The sequence below is a fragment of the Emys orbicularis genome, chromosome 5 (assembly GCF_028017835.1).
Source record: "Emys orbicularis isolate rEmyOrb1 chromosome 5, rEmyOrb1.hap1, whole genome shotgun sequence".
NCBI lineage: Eukaryota > Metazoa > Chordata > Testudines > Emydidae > Emys > Emys orbicularis.
The window spans coordinates 56,381,046-56,392,224 of record NC_088687.1 but is presented as its reverse complement, the minus strand read 5'-3'; the positions used below and the strand labels follow the sequence as shown (position 1 = coordinate 56,392,224).

Genomic DNA, 11,179 nt, shown 5'->3' with positions numbered 1-11,179 from the left:
CACATTCAGAAACACAAGGAACAGCATATTGATTTCCATGGCACGTGATTGTGCCCATCCTGCAAAGTTACTCAGTCAACATAACAGAAGTGTGAGAAAGCCACGAGCTGGGCCACAATACTGAACGCAGTTGCTTAGCCTAACAAAGTTCAGCTGCCTTCAGTAGAGCCACTCTAGTAGCTTTTCTTTCAGAGCAGTCACATCAGGCAATAAACTGAGTCAAGTTAAAACTACATGGAAAAAATAAGTGATTGTGTCTTGACTTACTGAAAGCTGCCTATACAAATACTCCTAGCTAAGGCTGTTGTCATACTATTAATTTCAGTGGAGTACAGAGCTAGTGGAAGTAAGGTTACCTTGTTGAATTTCTCTCTCTCTAGCTTGAGAGATGAGCTTTTTAATTTTGGGCTAATCCATATATTGGAATCTATTATGGATATCCAGGTTTGCCACTAATCAAGCAATGTGTTGGGGCAAAGCAGAACACTGTAGTTACACTTATATCACCACTTTTTGAGAACTACTCTAAAAGCTAGAGGAATTACTGAACAAACAGCATCTGTTGGTAGTGGTCTATAAATAAGTAGCAGGTCAGGAAAAAACCTGGAGGCCTACAAAAGTTGCTGGACACTACACTTACTCCGTTCAAGAGAGCTAAATAGACATGTAAGCAGTTACTCCAATTACCACACAAATGTCAATCAAAAAAGAGGGAGAAATATCCACAAAACCCTCTTGCAATTAAGATTTGTTTAACGTGAACCAAATTTGAAGTTACATGACTCTAAATAAACCTGGAGTTCTCAAACATTCACAAGCTTTCAGCTGGAGTTCTTTAAAAGAAAAAGTCAACTGAAGCCTTTTATTAATAAATGAAGCCTATTTTATTACTTTAATGGTAAAAAAAATTCAGCACAGCTGTTGCATTTAAAAAAGTGAAACTACATTAAGTACTATGTTTCTAGTTCAGTAAACAGATGAACCTGATGTCCTTTAATGACATAATAGTTGAGCATTGTACAGTACATCTTATGAAGACCCGTAAATTAAAGAACTACTTTTTAAAATTTAGTGATTACAAAAATGCAGCATTCACAGCTTTAACTTCTTTTTCCTGCCTCGACCATCAGGAGTACCGTCCATTTTACGCTTTTGTGCCTGTAAGATATAGACATATGGGTCATTACTTTATTCTTCCTAAAATTTGCTCACCATAACAAAAATACCCACCTATTTGGAGATTAAACATTACACAATGTTAAAAATGGGTTCAAGTTAACTGTTCGCTTGGCCAGTACCCATGGAGCACAGCCATTTGTTTTAAACTCATGTTCTATTTCAAATAGTTAGACAACCCTTATTTTGCAAGGACATTAAACTATGCAGATAACCCTGGTCAATTTCCAGTATAGCTGAGAGCTCTGAGGCTTTCCTCTACTTAGCAGAAAGAGCTATGGACTTTACATAACATGCATACTTATTTTTTCCAGAAGTGAATACCCATTAACTGGGTTGAACAGTGAGTATTAGAGCATAAAGCATAGCCCATGGCTATTTCCCTACTCAATCAGCTGTTGCCTTCAACCACTTATTTAAAATAAGTGAATGTTATCAGGGATAAGAGGCCTACAGCTCTTTAATGTGGAATCAGTTTGGTATGGCAGGTCAGCAAAAGCTGAATAGCTGTAGAACCACCTTTAGGTACATGAACAAAGTTAACACTGTCACACTTACATAAGGTCAGAATTATCTTGTTGAACTAAACCCGAGATAGGACTCACATTTTAAATTCAAATCTAAATGTAATGTATGGGGGGTTCTACTCATGGCAGATATCTGCCAATCAAATCTTCACCATATTTTTGCACAAGCTACAGTGAGGTGGCTAAACCAATTTGGAAACAATGCAAAAATAATGTCAAAAAAGCAAAGAATATTTTCATTTGCATTTCTTTGCACAGAAATGCTCTCAATAAGAAATGGGCAAAGAATGGTTATCAAGTTAAAATGGCAATTTCTTTCTTAGCATCTGCTTCCTGAGAGTCTAATTCATTTCAAGCTTAAAATACAGCAAAACCCTGCAAACCACATATAAACACAGGAAAATAAGCCTGGATTTTATTCTGTTTTATGAATCCGTAAAACTGTCAATCAAGTTTTGATTGCAGGATCTAGTGTCACCGATGCAAGAAATTAAAAGAGCTCTGTTTTTCAGATCCCAGGTTGTGTTTCCAGGTCTGTAGTTAGAAAACTAAGCTAAGATTTTCAAACCCAAGTGCTCAAAATAAAAAGCTATGCCCTCTGACAAAAAATCAATTCACTTATTTAGGCGCAAAATTAGGGCTTTAGGAGCCTAGCTTCCAGGCACACTGGTTTGTAAAATGTGATAAGTAGATGGAGCCTTAGAATGACCCTTTAGGCACCACTTTTGAGAAGACACACTATTTTCCAGACACTTGGTAAGTACCCAATACTTCTCAGACACCCAGGGATGCAGCCTCTAACTAGGTAATTTTCTTCACCAAAGCATTTGAACACAGATTTAAGATGCATAAAAACTCACTGAAGAAGGCTTTGGTCCACGTTTCTTCTTCTCCGCCTTCTCCTTTTCTTCCAATTCCATGTTTTCTCTTTCAATCAAAGTAATTAAGGTATTGCATCTCCTCTGTAGCTCCTACGTTACACACAAGATAGCCATTTGATTACTCCACCTATATAGTACCCATCTTCAAACAAATGGTTTTTCACATTAATTGTGCACTTGGGGGGAGAGAGGGGGTAGACTGTAAAATGTTATAAACACGCAAATTCAAGACCTTAGTGCTATTTTAGTTGTTACTTATGCCAGTGTTTTAACAGACTTCTGTATTTAACAGTGCAAAGTCTAGAGTAATTCTTTAACATTTAATCCAGTCTCAAAACAAAACACACCACTGTAGGTTTCCATTCAAACCTTGTTGAGTCAAAAACTCCCATTTATTTATTCCAAAATTACCTCTATTTGCTGGTTTAAAACCAAACCAAACCCTTTCAATATTAAGTGTTTATGCTTTAATTTTCAGCTTTGACATTAAAGATCCTATATTCTAAAGAGACATTCTGTACCACACAAGTCTATATTAAAGTCTCAAAACACGTGCAGTAACTAGTTTGTTTTACACAGTTCTACAATCAAAACTATTAGTAAGATTAAAAAGGAATCAGGATTAAGTTACAGATGCTGCATACAACTTCATTCATCGATTTTCAATTGTGAAAACATTATATATATACATACACACACACACACACACACATATACACACGTACACATACATACCTCATCACAGGCTGATGAGCTTTGCAGCCATTTGATCAGTGAATTCATCATGCACCTCAGACTACCTCCCTTGCCCTCTGCCCACTATTTTTTCTCTATAGGAACCTACATATTTCAAAGGCCATTAAAAACCCTGCCATGAAAATGTTCTCCCTCGTATCGTTTGTACACACAGTTTTTAAACTGGAACTGACAAATATAAAAATTATGTGGATGAGAATGTCTTGTGAATAAAAACAATGAACAAACGGATCCAAACCAACACATACCATTGCAGTTCTGGACTTGAGGAACCAGTCAAATCTGAACTGGGGAGAGTTTCGAATACACTGTCTTAATTCATCATAAACATTTTCTTTATCAAATCCTAACTTGTGAAGCATACAGATTAGAAAGCGATCCTCCTCCTCTGTATAATTCTTCCCTTTGTTAGTACCATATGATATTCTCAACTGGTGGAAAGGTGCTTTATATCTGCCAATCTAAGGGAAAGAGACAATATTTGAGTACACAAAATTAAGAAACAATTTAGATTAGAGACCAATGTTTCATATTAAGCTCTGGATCACATGCAACAGACATGCAGCCAATACTAAAAATAAATACATCATTTAAATAGTCCATGACACACAAATGTTAGTCAATTATAATTGTAAAAATAAGTCAAGTAGTTGAATCCAACTTGTGCAAGGGACAAATTCAGATGATGAATTTACCAGTTTAAATGTTTGAATAGCAGCACTAGTAGCTGATCCAGACCAGTTTGGTGAATAGTAATCTTTTCTGACCAGCTGTACGGTTGAGTCCCGACACCACTGTCATATTTGCAAAATTGATAGTCAGATCCCACTAGCAGTTCAACAGTAGTTTTATATTAACCCAGTTGCTGAAAGGTAGATAATTCTTATTAAACCCTGTTACAATTAAAAGCTCTGAATATCAGTGCAGGTTAATGTCAAATTCATTAACTGTCCAGACAATACCTCTGCACAAAGTAAATGTTACTTAAGAACTGTGTATTTTACTTAATGATCATTTTACCACACAGATGAAAGTAAAGTACTGTGACTCAATTACATTCTGACAGTGGGGTCAGAATTCCCCCTCTATATAAAGTGAGTTTGGCTAAATACTTTGGAAGAGCTGGATTTTTTTCGAATTTTTGTTTTTCACATCTCCCAAATCTGTGCTAGATATTCAGAGATTATCACAGGATGAACAATTCATATTGTGAAACCACAAAGAGGTAAATTAACTAGCAATAGAGGAAGCCATAAAAACACCCAGTTTGAAAGATTATGGATATCAGTCAAAGCAGGAAGAGATTAGCAATTTATTGGTAAAGTAGCAAGTTATATGCAAATATATGGACAGCAAAGGGTGACTTTTTATGAAGGGGTGGGAAAGACCAGGGAGTCAGTTGTTGGCAGTGAGAATAGTGTTGCTTTATCTCCCTACCCTTTTACATGGGCTCCAAACATATGACTAGTGCAGATCTCACCCCTATAAAGACTGGTAGCTAGAATTATATCATGTTTAGCCCAAAAGATATAGGACAATAAAAGGAGAAAAAAAAGTTACAGCAAATACCTTTGTGTCAAGTGCTTTTTTTATACTAATCCGCCTCTGAATTCTAGCTTCTCCTCTTTCAATCTGAGCCATTATCTTCTCTATGTCCTGGAGTTCATTGCATCTTTCCCAGAACACAGCTAAAAGTGTAAAAAACACCCACCACTTGTTAGTCTCTTCTCACACATCTTTTAAGTGTACACAAATGACTCAAACACCATTATATGGTAAACACCTGTTAAATGTTATTCACTTGCGGTTTCCTTTAGTCAGACACTAATTCCTACTCCTGCATAATGGTGATAGCCATGGCACTACTGCTGATATAGCCACAAACTTTACAGAATAAAGAAGCCCCATGTGCTGAAACTAAGCTTTGCTTTAAAATCATCTTTTCCACATCCTTAAGTGTATGTCTACACTGAAATAAATACCCATGGCTGGCCCATGTCAGCCAACGCAGGCTCTGCAGCTGTTTAACAGCAGTGTGTATATTTGGGAGCAGGCAAGAGGCCAGGCTCTGGTGCCTGCAAGGGGGGAGGGTAAACATCTACACCGCAGTTAAACAGCCCCACAGCCCAAGTCAGCTGACATGAGCCAACCACAGGTGTTTCACTGCAGTGTAGACATACCCTAAGCCAGTGGCTCTCAATCTTTCCAGACAACGTACCCCTTTTAGGAGTCTGATTTGTCTTCTGTATTCCAAGATTCACCTCACAAACTATTTGCTTACAAAATCAGACATAAAAATACAAAAGTGTGACAACACACTATTACTGAAAAATTGCTTACTTTCTCTTATTTACCATATAATTATAAAACAAAACAATTGGAATATAAATATTGTACTTACATTTCAGTAGAATACTTGAGCCTGTTTTTCCACTTGTGAGCACTGTCTGAAGCCCTGCCACTCAGGGCTGAAACCCACCCCCTAATGCCGGCCCTGCACTTGCAACCCCTGCTTATCCCATCCTGTGACCCCCCTGTGGACTAAAACCCCCATGTTGAGAAACATTGCTCTAGGATGAGTTGAGTACCCCCGGAAGACCTTTGAGTATCCCCAGGGGTATACGTACCCGAGGTTAAGAACCACTGCCCTAAGCCACATAAAATACCATTTTGAGAGGCAGGGATAGAAAAATGGAGAAGGCCATTAACTCTAGATCTAGAGGCCAATTATCTATCGGATATGGACTATGATGGTGACTGATACACTAATAAGAACATAAGAACGGCCGTACCGGGTCAGACCAAAGGTCCATCTAGCCCAGTATCCTGTCTACCGACAGTGGCCAATGCCAGGTGCCCCAGAGGGAGTGGACCTAACAGGCAATGATCAAGTGATCTCTCTCCTGCCATCCTCTGACAAACAGAGGCTAGGGACACCATTCCTTACCCATCCTGGCTAATAGCCATTTATGGACTTAACCACCATGAATTTATCCAGTTCTCTTTTAAATGCTTTTATAGTCCTAGCCTTCACAACCTCCTCAGGTAAGGAGTTCCACAAGTTGACTGTGCGCTGCATGAAGAAGAACTTCCTTTTATTTGTTTTAAACCTGCTGCCTATTAATTTCATTTGGTGACCCCTAGTTCTTGTATTATGGGAATAAGTAAATAACTTTTCCTTATCCACTTTCTCCACATCACTCATGATTTTATATACCTCTATCATATCCCCCCTTAGTCTCCTCTTTTCCAAGCTGAAGAGTCCTAGCCTCTTTAATCTCTCCTCATATGGGACCCGTTCCAAACCCCTAATCATTTTAGTTGCCCTTTTCTGAACCTTTTCTAGTGCCAGTATATCTTTTTTTAGATTAGGAGACCACATCTGTATGCAGTATTCGAGATGTGGGCGTACCATCGATTTATATAAGGGCAGTAATATATTCTCAGTCTTATTCTCTATCCCCTTTTTAATGATCCCTAACATCCTGTTTGCTTTTTTGATCGCCTCTGCACAATGACATACTAAAATAAAATATTTAAACACCTGGTTCATTACTTCTCACAGAAACTTTAAAGTGCTTTACAAACACAGGCAAATAGTCCCATTTTATAAGAATGGGGCTGTAATGTTACTTGGTCAAGATTACACAAATAGTCCCTTCTTCTGGTCCCTGCCTCTCCTCACTCCCACCCTCCAGGACCCCTCCTTTGAGAGCTCTCTATACAGTTTGGGTCACCACCCTTGCTCCCAACCACAGCCCCACTGCTTGGTATGCTCTCCTCCCAGATCCCCACATCTATCATGCCTCTATTCTCCTACCAACTAAAGCTTTCAAACATGTCTATCAATGTTTAAAAACCTTGTTAGATGGGAAGTGAGAAGCAGGTCAGAGTGAACCCCTGGTTCACCCAAGCAGAGTTAGCTAGATGATCCACAGGCAATGTGTTGCTGTGGAGCTCCACTGTCTGGCCCACTTCTTCCCCAAAGCCAGGAAAACATGACAGGTGGGACAAACTAAAGGGTAATCTAGGCTGTATTAGACTGGCCTCCCTACCCGGTCATGAACAGGAACATCACCACTTCCATACCTTCCCCCACTTGCATACCATGCAAAAGCCTTATATACGTAGGCGACACTGGGGAAGTGATAGAACATGGAGGGCTTTCTGTGCACACAAGACACGCCTGTCCCTCCAGTTTCTTTAAGTCATAACCCAAATACAGCAAGAGTTCCATTCTGGCACATCTTGTCAGATTTGTCAAACTGGGACTCCTTTCTGGCAAACCTGATGTCTGCCAGAAGATGACAATCTCCCCGAAGTAGGGTGGACAGCTCTGTGCCTGAAGTCTCTCTTCATCCACAAGTCTACTTCCCACCATGTCCAAAGCCAGTATTACTAAAGAGGGGGTTGGTCAGAGGGAGAAGAGAAGAGAATTGCAGCTGAAGGTGCCACGGGGCAGGCCTATCCACTCCACTCTAGGACTGCATCATCTTCCAACAAGCCTCTGTGGTTCATCAGAGCAGAATGAGGAGCTGTCCTGATTGGACAGATCTGAACAGGTAGTCTCCCCCATTCCAAATTAAAAGAGAGAAAAGCATTTCTCCTCTTCACTTCCCCCCACATCATTCATGTGAACATTCACAACAACAGGAAAAGAGAAAAATGGTGTCTAACAGGAAAGTGGGGGGTGGAACTTGCAACCAGGGAGCCAGTTTACCTACTCTGAGCAAGTAACTGGACTAGGCAGAGGGGACAGGGAGTCAGCAGACGCTCTCCTACTCAGCACTGCTGGCCAGTTATGGCTATAAAAGCTTATGGGCAATCTCTGAAGAAAAGTCCTATTGCTACACACTCCCTCAGATACATCAGACCAGGACTCTCTCCCCACCCACAGGACACAGCTGCCTCTGCCCAGGAGATGCAACTCAATACCCCATTGCTACTAATACAAGGCAGACTAGGATTGGGGCAAGAAGGATGGAGGGCTGATGTCTAAAACTGTTCCAGACCAGGGGCCAGACTTATAAAAGTATTTAAGCAAAAGATGCAGACAAGTGCCTATTGGGATTTTCAAAAGCGCCTAGGTACCAAACTCTCCTTAATTTCAATCTCAGTGCAGCTTTAAACTACTGAGTGGCTATACGTGACTAAACCACCCATGTCCTTTTCCAACATCATATCAATTATTTCACCATGTCTTAAAGAGCCATTATCTAAACTTCTCAAAAGCAAAAAAAAATTAGTATGTTTACAGGCATTTCAAACTGGAAAAGTGCCAAAATACATCAGGTACCATCCACTACAAGTTAGTTATATGTTCACATCATTCAAGGAGAAAATTACCTGAATACTCAATGACTTCCTCTGGGGTTTTTCCTTCAACTTCACGAGCTATATTTTCAATATCATCACGGCCCCATTTTTCATTAGCTTTGATGAACTGGTTAAAATCTCTTTTATTCCAGTTGGTAAATCCCTTGAAAGCAATAAGCAGCAATATAGACATCTTTTAGTTAACTGTGTTGGGTTTTCTTCATTTCAAAAACCCCACCAAGATATTAATTTCAATATAAATACTGAAGACACACATACAAGGCTCTAGATGCCTTAGCACAATGGCTCTCAACTTTTCCAGACTACTGTACCCCTTTCAGAAGTCTGATTGGTCTTGTGTACCCCACGTTTCACTTAATTAAAAAACTATTTGCTTACAAAATCAGACAAAAATACACAAGTGTCACAGCATGCTACTATTGAAAAACTGCTTACTTTCTTTTATTTACCATATAATTATAAATCAATTGGAATATAAATATTCTATTTACATTTCAACCTATAGTATATAGAGCAGAATAACAAGTAATTGTCTGTATGAAATTTTAGTTTGTACTGACTTTGCTAGCCTGTTGTAAAACTAGGCAAATATCTAGATGAGTTGATGTACCCCCGGAAGACCTCTGCATACCCCAGGAGTAAATCTACTGGTTGTGAATCACTGTCTTAGCACAACAACAAAACACAGCAGAATTAAAATCTGTTCTTTACTGGTACAGTTTGCTTCATGCTAATGTGAAAACATTTTCTCCACCTGAGCAGAGGTGGGGAGAGAGGTTACTCCCACTTCCCCCCCCCCCCCCCCCCCCAATACTGTTGCATAGGAGGATCCCAGAATTATAAACATTATCCCCAATTGCCTCTCTCTCCAGTCCCAAGTTCATTTTTCTTTTTCCATTTCAAGGTCCTAATTAATCAAAACACCCCCTTCCTCCACCTTCAAAGGTTTTCCCCTTATAAAGGCATCCATGGAAATTCTTTGAAGGGAATAAGCTCCCTCCTCAGAAGCTGATACTCTTAACAGCTCCATCGGTCATAGATAGCAGAACCACAAAATACATGTTAAAAATCATCTAGCATGACCCAGTCCATTTTGCAAGAATAGTCTCTACATCTCTCCCATGCACAAATGCTTTTGCCTTAACAGAAAGATTAGCTCTAGGTTTGAACTGGTGGGCTTCTGCCCACCCTTATACAGCAAAGAATGCTTAAATAAATGTCAGTAGTAAACGTCCTTGATGAGGATACTTATCCACTAGGAACTAAACTGGTTTATTAAAAAAAAAAAAAAAAAAAAACACAACACACAGATATTCCCCAACGGCTACCAGATTATAACCTCGTGAGTACCAAATTGGGTGTTTTGCGTTTAAAGCATTTTTTTCCACCTCAACTTTTATTTACCTTTTTTTTTTTTTAAATAATAATATTCAGCCAGCCACATCATTTTACAGAGAGCTCACTTGATTTGTTACTTGAAAAAGTAATATCAGAACATTATTTAGAAGCTGAATTAAACTTGCTTTAATGGATATATCTGCTTAGTTATTTATCCTCCATTCTGTATCTAGTTTATTTCCTTCTCACGAGTAGGACTTTATGTTTATTAGTACCAAATTCCCCCTCTTCGCCTGTTGCCTCATGATAGTTTGGGGAATCTGTCTATGTAAAACTGATGAATTTGGATTGATTTAATTAATTCAGTGTATAACTAACCCTCAGTGTGTGTATTAAAATCAGCTGTTTGCTGACACAAACCATGTCATGTTGTCACAAAGCAGCTACAGGACAACAAATAAATAGTTAACATGGAATGTTATTCCAGGTTGTCTGCAGGGAGGGAGTTGGGGCAATAGAAATTCCCCAACAGAACAGAACAAAGGAAGAGGTGCTCACAGTTGCTGATAAAAGGTACATGTTCTCTGAGCTAGACAAACCATTTTACTATTGGACCTGAACAGGTGAGAGAGCTTGAAGGCTTAGCAGGAGAGAAGGATCTGGGTACTCAATGAACTGGCCTAAAACAAACTCTTAGAGTGGTGAGGACAATGGAGGGAAGGTTATTGTATGAGTTTGTAAGTCTCTATGCTTCCTCTACGCAAGGGAGTGGGGGGGAGAGGGGGCATGTTTAAGAAGGCTTTTCAAACCTCCAAGTTCTTGGAGGTAGTCTGGGAAAAAATGTGCTTAAGCTACTGGGGGTAGGGGTCAGCATTGGTCTTGTGGCCTAGGGCAGCTGGACTGCAGGGTCTGAGAAGGGATATGAGGGAGAGCCAGAGGCAAGAGGCAGAGCCCTGATGCTGTTCAGACTCAGTGGGCTTAGATGCCCACAGGATCCAGTGTTTGGATCCAAATACAGTAGCATGGTGAGTGTCCAGCAGGGGGAGCTCAACAAGGCCTGTGACACCTTGGAGCTAATTTCTCCAAGTCTCATTCTGGTTTGTATCAGAATATCTGTTGAAGAGAAAGATGCTAGAACCAGATTCACAATCGCAGTTTGAGAAC

The 11,179-nt window shown here is 39.6% G+C and overlaps 1 protein-coding gene across 1 annotated transcript in view; it reads right to left on the bottom strand.

Moving 5' to 3' along the window:
* Nucleotides 1-935: 935 nt before the first annotated feature.
* The window catches only part of SMARCA5 (SWI/SNF related, matrix associated, actin dependent regulator of chromatin, subfamily a, member 5), a 50,118-nt gene continuing 39,874 nt past the window's right edge, over nt 936-11,179 (bottom strand). The window contains exons 20-24 of the mRNA XM_065404569.1: nt 8,687-8,819; nt 4,910-5,028; nt 3,589-3,801; nt 2,564-2,674; nt 936-1,158 (exon numbers count right to left, since the gene is read on the bottom strand). Of these exons, the coding sequence (XP_065260641.1) occupies nt 1,093-1,158; nt 2,564-2,674; nt 3,589-3,801; nt 4,910-5,028; nt 8,687-8,819 (642 nt within the window). The 3' untranslated portion in view covers nt 936-1,092. The remainder of the gene's footprint in view (nt 1,159-2,563; nt 2,675-3,588; nt 3,802-4,909; nt 5,029-8,686; nt 8,820-11,179) is intronic.